This window comes from Hippocampus comes, unplaced genomic scaffold, assembly GCF_001891065.2.
Source record: "Hippocampus comes isolate QL1 unplaced genomic scaffold, H_comes_QL1_v1.1 scaffold327, whole genome shotgun sequence".
Lineage (NCBI taxonomy): Eukaryota > Metazoa > Chordata > Actinopteri > Syngnathiformes > Syngnathidae > Hippocampus > Hippocampus comes.
In genome coordinates, this window is record NW_017806221.1 from 2,021,785 (window position 1) to 2,036,441 (window position 14,657).

At 40.4% G+C, this 14,657-nt stretch overlaps 1 protein-coding gene across 1 annotated transcript; it reads right to left on the reverse strand.

The window, feature by feature from the left end:
- Positions 1–3,650: 3,650 nt before the first annotated feature.
- Positions 3,651–14,657, reverse strand: LOC109507077 (14-3-3 protein beta/alpha-A). Its single transcript, XM_019856231.1, has 6 exons — positions 14,525–14,657; positions 9,957–10,268; positions 9,095–9,218; positions 7,669–7,832; positions 6,190–6,285; positions 3,651–5,038 (listed from the first exon to the last, which is right to left on the reverse strand). Exons 2-6 carry the CDS (start codon positions 10,257–10,259, stop codon positions 5,003–5,005), a joined length of 723 nt encoding a protein of 240 aa, XP_019711790.1. The 5' UTR covers positions 10,260–10,268; positions 14,525–14,657; the 3' UTR covers positions 3,651–5,002.

Here is a 14,657-nt window from a genome sequence, read left to right on the forward strand (position 1 = left end):
GATGACGACGCGTGCTCACACACCACACGTAATGGCAATTGACGCTCTATGAAAGGTCGAAAATGGCCCGTCTTCAATGTGAAGCGGTAATCTTCTTTATCCCGTCGTAAACGACTGGGCGCCCAGACGAGTTGTTCCGTACGTTACCTCCCAGAGGTGGCAACGTGGGCTAGCTAGCCTGATTAGCAAGCTATCGGAGCGTGGCCTAACCGATGCGGCTCGTGGGACTAATTACTTTGCGTGTCGTTCACAGGCCGAACGAAATGGTCCGTAAACTCACGAAACCACTTTGTTACTATTAACAACAACGACTAAGAGCGTTGCTAGAAACGTGGTCGACACAGCTACTGAATTACCACGCACGCTTTCAATAATGGCGGTTAGATCTTCACGTTAGCTTGTCAGCGTCCGTCTAAGGTTCTTCTTACTCTTCGCGTTGCTTGAGTTGGCAAATGAAATCCTGCTTCACCGATTTTTTTTCTTATAAAAATATGTCTGCGTGTGCGCTCTAGCTTTTGGTTTGTTTCATAATAATAAAATGTGTGCCGTGGCTAGCTACGGAGCACACCCAACGCAGACGGATTACAGGAATGAAAGGAAGGTCGGTAGAGGTTGTTTCCAGATACCAGTCCAAACCTCGGGGCGGTCGACACAGAGTATGACGTCACGTGTCTCGCGATATCTTATGCTGTCTTTCATCATTTGCAGCCGTTCACGTAAAATGTACTTCAATTCAGCCCCACCCAATCACTTTTTCAATAGATAACCCTTGGGCTCAGAATTGTTGGTTCAACTTGTTGCGTGCTCATTTTTTAAATATCTTAAATAAATATTTTATATTTACCAATCAGAAATGAGACTTTTAGAAAAAATAAATACAGTTGTTCAACATTGGAAACCTATATTAAACGTTATAACGTTTAATGTGAAACTTATAGCTTGAATCAAGCTCGTTTACATGACCCTTGACTGACTTAATGGCAAAGGTGGATGGAGAAGTCCAAAATGACTCCTTTCATAATAAATGCAGGAGTAGCACAGACAATAAGACACTTAAAAAGCGGTTTAGGAGGCACTGACTTGTGCTGTGCAAACCGTGTTGCCTGCTAAAACCACAATCAACATACCGGTAATTGCCAAAGAAATTATTTTTCGCGATAAATAATGTATTTTGTTTGTTTGTGACTTGTTGCTTGTTTGTTTGACGTTCTCATCTGCAGATAAAATAAAATGGTACAATGCAAAAAAAAAAAATAATCTCGTGGCGCTCCAGGCAACACTGGGAGCAGCACCTGCATTCTGTGTTTCTCACTGAACACAGTTGTAGTGGCCTGGTCTCGACTGGCCAGTCCCGAGTACGCCCTGTCCGAGACAGAATAAAATTGCCTTCGATTCCGAGACCATGACCCATCTCGAGAATCACAGCACCATGAGCGACTGCTGTTTTCTGACATATTAAGCGGCGTTAGTTTTTGTTTTTTTGTTTTTTGCCTTAGATGTTGAGTTTTAGACTGCTGCCCCAAGTGCAAGTCTCCCGCAGAGTCCTCGGTACTCGTTATTTACAAACGTGTACATATTTTACACACGTCATTGTCTTGACACACGCGCGCGCACGCACGCACGCGCACGCACACACCCACGCACGCACACGCGCGCACACACACACACACACACACACACACACACACACACAATTTGCAGATTCAAAATGTGCCGGGATGGAGCCCTGAACCGTAAGGAAACACTTTCAGAACACGAGACAATTAACAATACTGTAGCACACACATAACGAACCAACAAATCTTTTTTTTTTCCATTCCCACATACACTTTGTAGTTTTAAGCGGTTATAGATGAAAGACAAGCCTGTTGATTATAGATTTTTGAACTTGTGCCACATTTCAGGATTCAAAGATATACAATGTTATTTTTTGTGAAGAATCAACAATCATTAAGTGCAACAAAATTCATATTGTATTTTTATTTATTTATTTTTTAAGAAAAGCTTTATAAAGTAGCGGTGTGAAAAATTATTCGGCTCCTCCAAGTTAATAATTTGTAGATCCACCTTTTGCTGCAATGACAGCTGTGAGTCTTTTGGGATATGTCAGTTTTGCACAACGAGCGACTGATTTATTTTTTTGCTCATTGTTCCTTGCAAACTACTATCTCTGGTAGATTAGATGTAATGCATTTGTGAAGAGCAGTTTTAAGACCTTCCCATAGATTCTCGGATTCAGGTCTGGACCTTAACTTTAACTGAAAGCTGTAATCAAGTGAAACAAATATACTTACCATATAAACTAAATGATTTGCTGGTCCTTTTTCGGTCTCATGCAGGTTAGATAAAAAAAATCTCAGGGTGCCCAGACAATCAGCTTGTCTTAATAATGTAATTATTCGTGTGCTTGTATTGCCACATTGATTTGTAATTCAACACCAAAGTGGAACACGCCGAAAATAGTGTAGTCCAGGAATCGGGCTGCACTGTGGCTAGGGATATATAGCCCCATCAGAGATCTGTGTAGCCCCAATTAAGACCATTTTATTTGCTGTTCTAAAATGTGTTTTAATGTATGTATGCTTGGAGAGGGGAAAAAAACTGGAGCCATCATTCCTGTACTCCGTGTGGCAGAATGCTTGAGACTGAGTGAGTGTGATAAACAGGGTTCTGAAAGAACTTTTTAAAAAAAAATCAATATCCAATGAGTTACCAGCCAATCAGGACTTCCATTTAGCATTTTTTTTTAATTGAGCTATGCATTTTTTACCTATGTATGTACCTCATACTATCTCTCACACTGGTTGCGCTCCCATATGCCGCGTGAAATACCAACATTCACAAAATTTATTGGAAATCTCTGAGAACAAAACATAGCGTAAAGTTTATCTGACTGACATGATTGTCTCATGGTTCACCGGCCAAACTTGTGAGTTTATATCAACATACACCAAAATGAATTTCAACCCGCATTTGTCAGATGTTCATTTAGAAATTTGGTCACAAAGCATAGATTTGTTCGGACCACATTTAATTACTTGGTTATGTTGAGCTGACAAATTGTGCAGTGTGGCGTATCAAAACTTGGAAGGCTTAGTTATCCCTCCCAAATGAATACACACACACATACAGAATTGTTGGTAACCCTCTTAATGAAAGAAAAACCCACAATGGTCACTGATATAACATTAAAACATCAAAGGTAATACATAAAAATATCCTTAACATTCACCTCTGAAAATCAGACATAGATTCTGAATTGTGGTTGAACTGAATAAAAATTGTGGTACCTCTAGAAAAGATTTTTTTTTTAAATGATAGGAAGACATGTAAACTAAAGCAAGGGTGGGCAATAATTGTATTTTTGTATCTTATTGACATAACTATTTAACTGCAGCCACTCACCCACAGCACATATGTGGCATATAGTGTCAATATGTAGCTTATGATTACAATACAAAAAAACTTAACAGAAATGGGACAGATCGCAATTATTGTACACTTCGACTGCGCGTGACGTGCCCTGCCACCAAGTGCTGTGGCAGAACTGGACCATAAATTATTTTGAGCCTCATTTTGTAGACAGAGCTTTTTTTTTTTTTTTTTAAAGCATTCAAACTTGGCAGGGTAGTTAAAACTTTCATTGTGCATCAAATTTACAAGATATTTATTTGTACTTTACAGGGACTTTAGAAATTAGGTCTACTCAGGAGCTACAATGTTTTTCCACAAATACAGTTATATTAAAAGAGAAAAAGATGCTCACATAAGTTTTTATGTATATTCTTCTCTTTGTAACCTTGGCACATGGTTTGTTCAGGTGTGGTTGCTGTAAACGTCCGCTGTAGATTTTGTTCGGTCTGCATTTTTGGATAACCACCTTTGATCAGCAAAGCAAATGTTCAACATTTTACATGAAGATACTGATATTAGTGAGATAAAGTCTACAAACATCACTGAATTACATCATGAAAACTAAACATTGAAAATCCTCTCTTGATTTGTATACAATTAATTATTCCTGTGGACAGAGTACTGTTAAATAAAGACAGTGCTCCGGTCAAACTTCTGAACCTGACAAATTAAAATTTTTAATTATGTTCATTCTTTATTTTACTTCCACATCACCCCTCCAAAAAAAAAAAAAAAAAAAAAAAAAAAATGGATCGCTTGAGTGATTCCAAATCAAGCGTACAAAGCCAGCTAACCTGACAAAACCTCTCACATTTCTGCAAATTGTCTTACTGACAGGATTGACAAAAGGGAGAGTAGTAAATGCAAAGTAGAAAAAAGTAACAAGCATCATTTTCTGTGCCAAAAGAAAACCAGTAAAAAGGCGTGGAATCCAAAATTTGTAACTTCTACATTGAAATATAAAAAGGGAAATCACCAAAACAAAGCCTTCTTCATCACCCCCGCCCTACCGCCCCCCACACACGCAAAGAAATTCAAACAGTGGAAAGTTCAAGCATTTGACAGTGGTGGAATGTAACCTGTGAGTTTTGTAATCTGCTTTCATTCCTGTCTATTGAGCAGCCGACGTCCCCTATCTTGTGAGGGGATATTTGTGCTATTCACCTTTAATATAATGTAAGTGGATCAAAACCACAAACATAAAATGACACACACACACACACACACACACTATAACTGTTTCTTATTTTTAAGAGTTGAGAACTTGCTATGGGACCCGCCACCGTAGTAGTATGAAATCTACATCCCTAAGGGAAAAAAAGTCGCCCGATTAGCAGCCAACAATACAAGCACCCATTAAATTCCAACTGTAGCCCATGCCCTCATCCTCAAAATTTCGACAAAAGGAAACATGTAAACCTAAGCCCATAGGAGTGATATGAGTTTTAACAGAGCTGAATTAAAGTCAGTTTGGAGAGAGCAGGCCAACAATAATGTTATGGTGGTCTCAATGTACTGATGAATAAGAATCAGGATGATGGCAGGTGGACACAGAGGACAAACAGAGTTTTGCTTGATCTCTGGGTTTCTATACATCTTCACCCTCGTTCTCAGATGTCCACAACTGAGGAAAGAAATGCAGAGAATTGATGAGAAGGTAGAGAAACAACATTCATTTCAAATCATTTCATATTTATCTATTTTAAGCTTCCCCTATAAATGGGCTCATCACCTATATGAGGGACCCAGTGGTTCGAGTGCAATGTAAGATGGAGGGCAGCAGTAGGCAGGGACCTGGGCAATCCCATCCTCAGCTACAGAAGCTGGCTTTCGGGCCGTGGAATGCCACCTCTCAGAGGTATGGGCCTGAGCTGGCATGCATCCGATTAGATGCAGGAATACTTATTGCCCCAATTTTTAGTGCCTACACATTGGGATTTACGCCCCTGGATGAGAGAGTAGCCTCACGTAGCCTTCGGGTGGGGGACTGATGATGATTTCCATAACTGCACTTGGCACCAGGAAACCCTAGACCGCAGTTCGATGATCGGCTTTGTGCTCGTGTCATCGAACTATCGCCACTATGTCTTGGACACTAAAGGTGAAGAAGTCAGCTGATCATCACCTGGTGGTGCTTTGGCTTCGATGGTGGGGTCGTGATCGCTCAAAACATTGTCAAAGTTGCCGGATGACACACAGAGGGGGGGGGTGGGGAACGTAGTCCTTCTGTGACTGGCTAATTTGTGAAAGGTTGTTGGGGTTCTCATGCAAATCTAAAGGTTTCACATAACTCTCGTTAATAGTGAACAATGGCTAATAGGACTACCAATGCTTAGGTTCTCCCCGGTAAATTTCACAGGAGACAAATCCTGATGGGCCCAAATGGTTTTCAGGCAACTGTCATGGCAAAAGAAGGCAGGATATTGCGTTTGGGGATGAGCTGCTGCGCATTAGCAGTAATACAGAGACTAAGTAAGAGGAATGTGAATATTTACTTTTAATGTCAATTCACAGTGAGCACCCTTAAATCTTCTGCTTGTGCCCGTAAAATTGAGTTAGGGGAGACTGTTCTCCAAGCAAAAATAATTTGTGTGGAGCCTGCCCTTAGTAGTGTACAGGTGGGTGTCATTGGCAGACACCCACAGCAAGTGTATGGAAATTTATGGCCCACTCTGTTAGAATGTTGATGAAACACATCTATGCGCGTGTTTAAGAAATAAATGTATGGATAATAAATGGATCTATGGTTCAGCATTGTAAATAAGAGAAACTTACTGTCAAGTTGTCTCTCAGTAGCTGCATGATAAGCGTGCTGTCCTTATAAGCATCTTCTTGCAGCTGGTCTAGCTCGGCAATGGCATCATCAAAAGCCTGAAAGATAAAATAACAGCTTTTAGGGTTATGGATTTTAAAGAGCCATATTGGACCAACGCCCCCTCACCCCCCAAAAAAATAAGTCTGGAGCCGCGACAAATTAAAAGCCTTATAATGAAGGCAACACATGCTGTGTGTACTGTGGTATCTCTACCTACGAAATGGATTGGTTCTGGAAGAAATTTCTTAACTAGAAAATTTTGTAAGTCTAGACGCGTTTTCCATGTAAATGCCCGAATTCGTTCCAACCCCTCCTAAAATTTCGTCATGTTTCCAAAAGAATAAAAATGCATAAAAATATGTAAGAAATACATGTTCCAATTAAATTATTGCACAATAAATGAGAGTTGTGCATAATGTAAAAAAAAACAAAGAATACAGTAAAGAATAAAAATGATGGTCATTTAACAGCGTCCTCGTCGTTTATTGCCCTCTTTAGTATGTTCTCTCTCAGAAGTGGTTTTTGGTTGGCGTTTGGTAAAGAACTGATCCAAGGGCATTTGCTTTTGTCGGCTTTTAATAATCCTTCAAAAATGTTCAAGGCAAACATCAGCATAGTGAGCGATCGCCCGACTGGTGAACGCTTTTTCTGGGTGATTCACATTTACCTAAAACGGAACACCTCGTGACACGAGGGGCGAATGACGAGGACGCCGCATAGACACACATCTATCTATCTACACACATAGTAGAAGTCCCTCTTAGCCAATGGTATGCCAGGATGACGCTCAGTAATAGCCATTGGCACAGCAGCTACAAGTATGTTGCGTTCAGGAAACTCTGAGCTGCAAGTAGCAGTCCATACTGTATTTTTACATTTCATATCTTGAAATTTCTTTTGTATCTTTTGTAAGTTTCGTAACTTGAAAATTTCTTATGAAGAGACGTTCGTAAGTAGATGTACCATTGTATGTATATTAGCCTATTATCAAAATAAGAAATTTGGCTACAAATACACAATGAACCTTCATGATAAAATGTTTTTTTTCCCCTCAGTGCATCCTGTAGAGCAGGGGTATCCAACCTGTTTTGACCGAAGATCTACTTTTCGATTAACCAACCTTCCACGATCGACTCGTTACCGCACGCGTGCAAACACGCATTTACACACGCATGCCATAATGAGCAGCAGCCATAACGGCCCCTAAGGTGATCAAGGCATGAGACGCACTTTTGCAGCGTGTTAACTACCGTAGCTGACGTGTACCGTTTAAAAATGCTTCTCTCTGCCCTCCAGATTCCCATTCTTTGCCAATATCCTTGATGAATTGTACACGACATGCCGTTTTTTATTTTTTTAAACAACAGTCACCTGCCTGGGAGTGTTCGAATCAAAATACAATTATTGATAATGACAGAATATATGTCATGAGGTCTTACCGATTTAGCCAGTTGGCAGGCCTTTTCAGGCGAGTTGAGGATCTCATAGTAAAATACAGAGAAATTGAGTGCAAGACCAAGACGAATTGGGTGTGTGGGCACCAGATGGTTCCTGCTTGTTTGAGAAGCCTCATCATAGGCTTGTTCCGCAGCTTTGATGATTTCTGAAGTGAAATAAAAATTATACAGTCAAACCTCGGTTATCGAACATCTCGGTTCTCGACCAAATTCAGTTTTTGACCAAAAATTTCAAGTTTTTTATGCCTCGGATGACAAACGAACAAACTGAGCGCACTTGAATGCACCATTTGACTCCTCTCGCCTTCCTTACACGAGGAAGTGACGCTTCCTCGGGTAGACAAGGAAGTGACGCTTTCCTCGTTGCTTTCCATTGTGAGCAGACGTGTTCAATAAACATTTTTATTTTAAAAAGAGCGTGGTTTCGGTTTTCGAAAAGCCTTCTGGAACGGATTATAGACGAAAACCGAGGTTTGACTGTACAGTCAAAGACATCAAAGAACCAAAATACAGTGTGTCTTCCAAATACAACATTGAGTTTATCCTCAACACATCACATTGAAATAACACTAAGTAAGCGATACGTGGTACTCCAAGAGCTTAGTCTTTGATCTCTGAGGTCACTTGATATGAACTAAATTGACAATGTTAACGTCTGTCTAAAAAGCTGCTTTGGATCCAAACAATGTTTCTGTGGAAGAGCCATTCAAGTGAGAAAACATTGCATCAACCTACGTGCTTCCATCAATAATTGTTGTTTCTGAAAATTTAAAAACATTGTTTCTAAAAAGGGCACGTCCGTCTCACAGTGCAGGGTTTGATTCCGTGCAGGAATCGAATAGGTGCAGGGTTCGATTCCGGCCTCCCTGTGTGGAGTTTGCATGTTCTCCCTGTGCCCGCGTGGGTTTTCTCCGGGCACTCCGGTTTCCTCCCACATTCCAAAAAACATGCATGGCAGACAGATTGAACACTCAACTGCCCCTAGGGGTGAGTGTGAGGGCGGATGGTTGTTCGTCTCTGTGTGCCCTGCGATTGGCTGGCAACCAGTTCAGGCCTACTGCCCGCCCGAAGACAGCTGGAATAGGCTCCAGCACGCCCGCGACCCTCATGAGGATCAGGAAATTAGAAAATGGAAGGATGGATGTTTAAAAAAAATGTTCAGTAAAGAGGGTACCCTGTACACACACTAGGAAAACAATTTGCATGTTGTCAGCCTGAGCACAGTGAGGACTGTTTTGTTGCAAGTGTGCCTAACAGTTTAATCCATCATTCCACAGAGCCCAACTTTCACCATAGGAATTGCACATTAATGCTGAAGAAATATGCCGCAAGCAAATGAATAAGAAAGACGAAGATTTAAACACAACCGCATCAACAGATGGCTTAAATGTGATAAATCCTCACATACCCTGCTTGTCTTCCCCCGTTGCCACTTCGGCCTGGTAGCGGTGGTAGTCGCCTTTCATTTTCAAATAGAAGACTTTGCTCTCCACCGAAGAGGTTTTTGGAATGAGATGAAGTTTCAAGAGATCCTGAGCAGAAAAACAATGTTAAAAAACACAAAACTTACTCACACGTCTACCCATTTGTAATTTTCTTATCTCCAAAAAAAGTCGTCTTCTTTGCTTTCTGTGGTCCACGTGTAGCGCGGTACACACCTAGCCAAATATCAAACCAATTAAGCAGGCGGAAAGTGTGAAGACACCTGTGATGCAAATTTCAGCAAACACCTTAGTTTTGGGCATTTTGCATCTTTCCTATGGTTACCATCATTTTTGTCCATATAATATGTTTTGTTTTTGAATGTTTTACCACAAAAAGCAACGCCTGATTTTCATTGGATAATGTTTCAACATTATCTCGGTTTCCCTCCCACTTTCCCTCAAAAATCTAAGTTTTATCTAATGCGGATATTAATTCTGAAAGGACCTCAAGATGTTCACACAAATCTCTTGGGGTGTAAATCATTTGTTGAGCATGCTACACAAACTTCTATATTGACCACTAGTTTAAAAGTGATTGGTTAATTCTGAAAAATGGCACACTCCAAGATAGAATGTCCACGTTTTTTTGTGGGGGGGGTTTTTTGGTGGGAGTGGGGGTGGGGGGTCGGGTCCCTGACGTAAAACCTTGATGACCATTCCTAAAAATTTTTAACACCAATCACCCAACTGTATTTTTTTTTCTGATTTAAAAAGTACAGATTTAACCACAACTACTTTCATAAACCTCACAGGAATTGAATGTATGATTTACAAAATAAAGCTCACCAGGACATCCTGGCAGATTCCCTTGAGCTCTGCCTCAATTTTCTCCTGGTACTCTTTGGCCAATTCCTTTTTTTTGTCATCGTCGGCCTTCCCTGCAATGCTTGTAATGACACGCCAAGAAGAACGACGGGCCCCAACTACATTCTTGTAGGCCACAGAAAGCAGGTTGCGCTCCTCACTGCTCAGTTCCTTGTCACTCATCTCAGTTGCAGACTTCATCGCTGCAGCCATGTCGTCATACCGCTCTGCTTGCTCGGCCAGTTTGGCCTTTTTGATCAAGTTCTCCATGGATTCCTCGCTCATGATGGCTCACTGGAAAAACAGATTTAAAAAGACGGAGTCAAAAATCAGTCAAGGGACTACTGAACTGGCTGAAGACCCATGAAACAAACTCCATACAACAGGCAAGACAAGCTCAAACTCAGAAGAAGCTTTTACATAGTCTCAATAAATTTGCGTCACTGTGACACAAGGGATTTATTCACCTGTGCTTTTCAGGCAGAACTAGCCCAAGCAATGTACATTCACATCGCAGTCAAAATTGTCGGCAGCAGCCACCATGCTGCTGCTTTTAAACATGTTGCAGCTTGCATGTTTGTTGCAGTACAGTAGTTGAATTATGTCAATGCAGTACCCCAAAATGTTGGTATCATATATGGCAGCCTTGGTAAAATGCGGCCTGCGGGTCACACAGGGCTTATTCATCTGGACCGGCCCTCACAGTCTTAATGAAGTCATGATAAAATGTAATATCGATAGGCGGTGCTTTTATTTTTGTTTTGAAAGCATAATATGGGAATTTCTCCATTGTGAGCCAAATAAAGGTTTTCTTATCTTATAATTTTATTTTAATGTGGATGTCCATGGGCAGTACTGGCAAACAAGAGAAATAACTTCTCAATACTGTTTCTATCTTTAGCGACGTCTCCAAGCCCTCGAGTGACTACACCCTCCCGAAAAAAAGTTACTAGCCACAATGTCAAAAGTAATTTTGTTTATTTTAAATGACAATCAATGTGCATCGCAAATAAAATACTACAGGAGACAAATTCCTTGTGTGTTCTACAAACATGGCCAATAAAGAGGATTCTGAGTCTGATTCTGAAATGACGTGAGCCACTACAATTTGAAACGTACAGAAGTCTTTAAAACACAATGATTTTGAGCAGGCGGAATGTTTGAAGACAGCTGTGATGCAAATTTTAGGATACACCTTGGTTTCACAAGTATTTTGCATCTTTCCTATGGTTACCATCATTGTTGTCCATATAATTTGTTTTGTTATTGAATGTTTCTGTTGTACCACAAAAACCAATGCCTGATTTTCATTGGATAGTTTTTCAACATTATCTCCGTTTCCCTCCTACCTTTCCTAGAAAATCACCATGTCCATCACTGGAAAGCTACTTTCAATGATCCTTAAGGCTTCATGAGCCCTGGCCTACACAGTTAAAGATTTTGTGATGGCAACAGTTTGGACGTTCCAAATTATTCCGAATCAAAATTAGTGAGCACACCCTTGAAGCCATTCAAAATTGTATTGTTAAAGGCATTTCTTTGATGACCAACGAATGACACTGTTGAATGCTGAAATTACTTTAGGTTGATAGTTTTGCTCCAAACATGACTGTTATTAACAAACTCTTCTCTTCAATTTCATTATTGCCGCAAATCCAGCCGACAGCGGAGCCAAGTGAGGGACATATAAATTATATTGAACGGTTTGAAGTTATGAAACAACCTAAACATAGAAAGAAAACAATCAAGCTCAATTTATATACAGAAAAAGCTGATTAAATAATGGGTCTTAAATATTAATTAAATGGTGAATGGACCCTACGCGCGGCGGGTCGTGAGGTATTTCCGGTGGAAAATACGGAGATGTACGAGCTTCCGGCTGGGGTCTACTACAAGCTACCAGGATGCCATCTCAGGGATGGCACGAGGTGATGAAACCTCTTCGCCAATGTGGCTCAACAGAATGAAAATCTCCGAGCCACACTGAAGTGTAGCAAACCATAACATCACATTTATGGTTTGCCGCAGTCTTGTGACGTGCGCTATGCATAAGTTCACATTGTAGCCCATTGTTGTCCAAATGACACAAAACGCATTAAAACCTCAGGGAATATGTATTTTTTCAAGTTGTAGGTATAGCTTGTACCAAGCTACATTGTAGTACTGTATTAGAAATGGGCCATGTTATTATCAACAAGGAAAGGACCATTGCACTGATGACATGTGGGCACTTCGAACCTACAACAGGGAGGAGCGACTCATGCTGTTCCTTGGTTGTATCAGCTCGTCCACGTTTCAGCCTTGCCCAAAAAAATCTGCATAACTAGGAGGGTGAAAAATAGCTGTATACTATATCCAAGCAATTTAGCACTAAACTGTTCCCAGTCTTTACAGATTGGTATCACTTATATTCTAACAAATTTAATGTATTGAGGGAAACAAAAAACAGAAATTACTTTAATGTTAAGTGTTTGTTTTAAAACATTTATTGGAGTATGATTTTTATCTTACTTCCCCCCAACAACGCATTTAATTGTCATCATTGCTTTACTACATTTTTATTTTCCTGTATTTAAGCAGTGTTAATGTTTGAACTTTGCACAATGTTGCAATGGCTAAGTATTATTAAATACGGGCATATTTCAGGAATAAAACCTCTGCCTCACTTTTTCCGAATACTTCAACCCACTATGTTACTGTATTTTGATGGTCGTCATTATGTCGGGAACTCTGAAGTGACATTTTTAGGCCGTACTTGCTGTAAAAGGGTTGAGATCCACTGCTTTAGTTGAATGATTTAAATGTGTTAAATAGATGTTACTGTTATTATTACAGACATACTTTGTGATATTACAATATAACATCTGTATACAGCTAGTTATAAACTCTATTATTTGCCACGTGTAATTTTATTGTATAATAATGACATGTGAGAATTACCGCATGATTACATAAAATTCAAGTGTGCCTGCCGTATTTACAACCACAAGGATGTAAATCAATGTGCATTGTGGGATCACGTTATGTAAAGCAGAGCTGAGTTTATATGGGGAAAATATGTGAAGATGATACATGAAATACAATTAAACTGGGTAGAAAACCTGTGACCTGTTATTATTTTCTGAACACTTGAAGGTCACAAAGCTACAAATCAATCCAAATGTGCAAATATATATATATACCGCGGAAGGAATTAGTTCTGAAGCTTTTTGGAAAAAAAGGTGCTTCAGGAAGAGACTCATACAAATCCTGAGCCTCAAGACAAACCAAACCACAGTTCCAGAAAGACCACACAGTGATGAAATCTTCAATAATAAATTGGTTCTGTTGACAAGCTTAACAAGGGTTATGTTTAAAAAAATACATCTATTCTTCATCTTATTTGATTCTGGTCTAGGAGTTGACAGTACTAGGTTAATTTTTCACTTGGTTTTCACGATGCTAAATGACTGCACAGTGTCTGATTATCCCTATCTACAAACCAAATGAAGAACCGTCTCGCCTGCTCACTGAAGTGATGGAAGGCTACAAGTAAAGGATGCAATTATTAAGTACTGTATTCTATGACTGTAACATAGCAACTCGGACAAATAACTTACTGGAATGCCATATACACACTTTCTAACCGTTCTAACCCTCCTTACAAAGCTGCAAGGCAAACACACCCCCACTACTTTTCTCCTGCATATATACACCACACCCACTTCCATACCTGAGTCTCGCCCTGCTAGCGCGGGCTAGGTGCCAAATAGAAAACTTTTACGATGAGGCCTTATGTCCTGCCGGCGATTAGCGATTACACCACACATCCCCAACCCAAACTCCTGGTGAAGTTCTGATAGGAGATAATCTACGTACGCGAAAAAAGTAAATTCCGCGATAATATTAGCGCTTGTGACCCGTTTTCAGAACGACATCGAGATATTTCCTGAAACAAACCTCGACAACGTTTGACATTAGGCCATGAGTTTCCACACGCGGCTTTTATCTAACTACTGCGAAGGCAAGACATTTGTCAAAATGCTTCAAAAAGGGTGTTCGAATATTGAACACTGTCTGATGCCAACAAGCGTTGTTTCTTGTTAAATTGGCGTTAGAATGATAGGAAACACAACAAAGTTCGGGATCTCAAAACGTATAGAATCACGAAAGCTAACAAGGATTCCTTTAAAGAATCCGCGACAAATCAAAAGCAACAATCGAGACAATGCAACTTGGGTTTTCTTTGTAGTTATCTATTGTTGGACAATGACCAAACACAGCCCAACAGGTAGAAGTTAGTTGGCAGGGAGTCACACGGACATAACCTGAGTTTCGACGTGACACGCCTTCCTCGGGTTTTAGTTGAAAGCAGCTAATAAGATAGGTTTCATTGTTGTGGAGCTGGCCATTGTTCCTGGACTGTGACGATTGTCGGCATTTTCCAGCAAACCCAAGGTCAATTGCAATTATCACTGGGACAATTTGTCGCTGTATTACACGACAAAAGGCGAGCAATCTCCCGTGGTAACGCGACGGGATAGTTGCAGTGTGTTTCTGTCAATTCTTACCTAGGTAATGGTAGACACCAGCGGGTTTGGCTTTCAACTTCCAGCTGATACCCCTCTGCGTTGTCAGCGAGAAGAATCGATGGTTTCCTTCCAATTCTACTCGTTAAAGGCGCAGCCTGTGCAAGGGTGGATG

Excerpts from the sequence above, each read along its gene's own strand:
- LOC109507077 (XM_019856231.1), bottom strand. The coding sequence starts at position 10,259 with ATGAGCGAGGAATCCATGGAGAACTTGATCAAAAAGGCCAAACTGGCC. Across the intron at positions 9,219-9,956 it reads GAATCTGCCAGGATGTCCTG|GATCTCTTGAAACTTCATCT; the intron begins GTGAGCTTTATT and ends TTTTCTGCTCAG. Across the intron at positions 5,039-6,189 it reads TACTGAGAGACAACTTGACA|TTGTGGACATCTGAGAACGA; the intron begins GTAAGTTTCTCT and ends TTCTTTCCTCAG.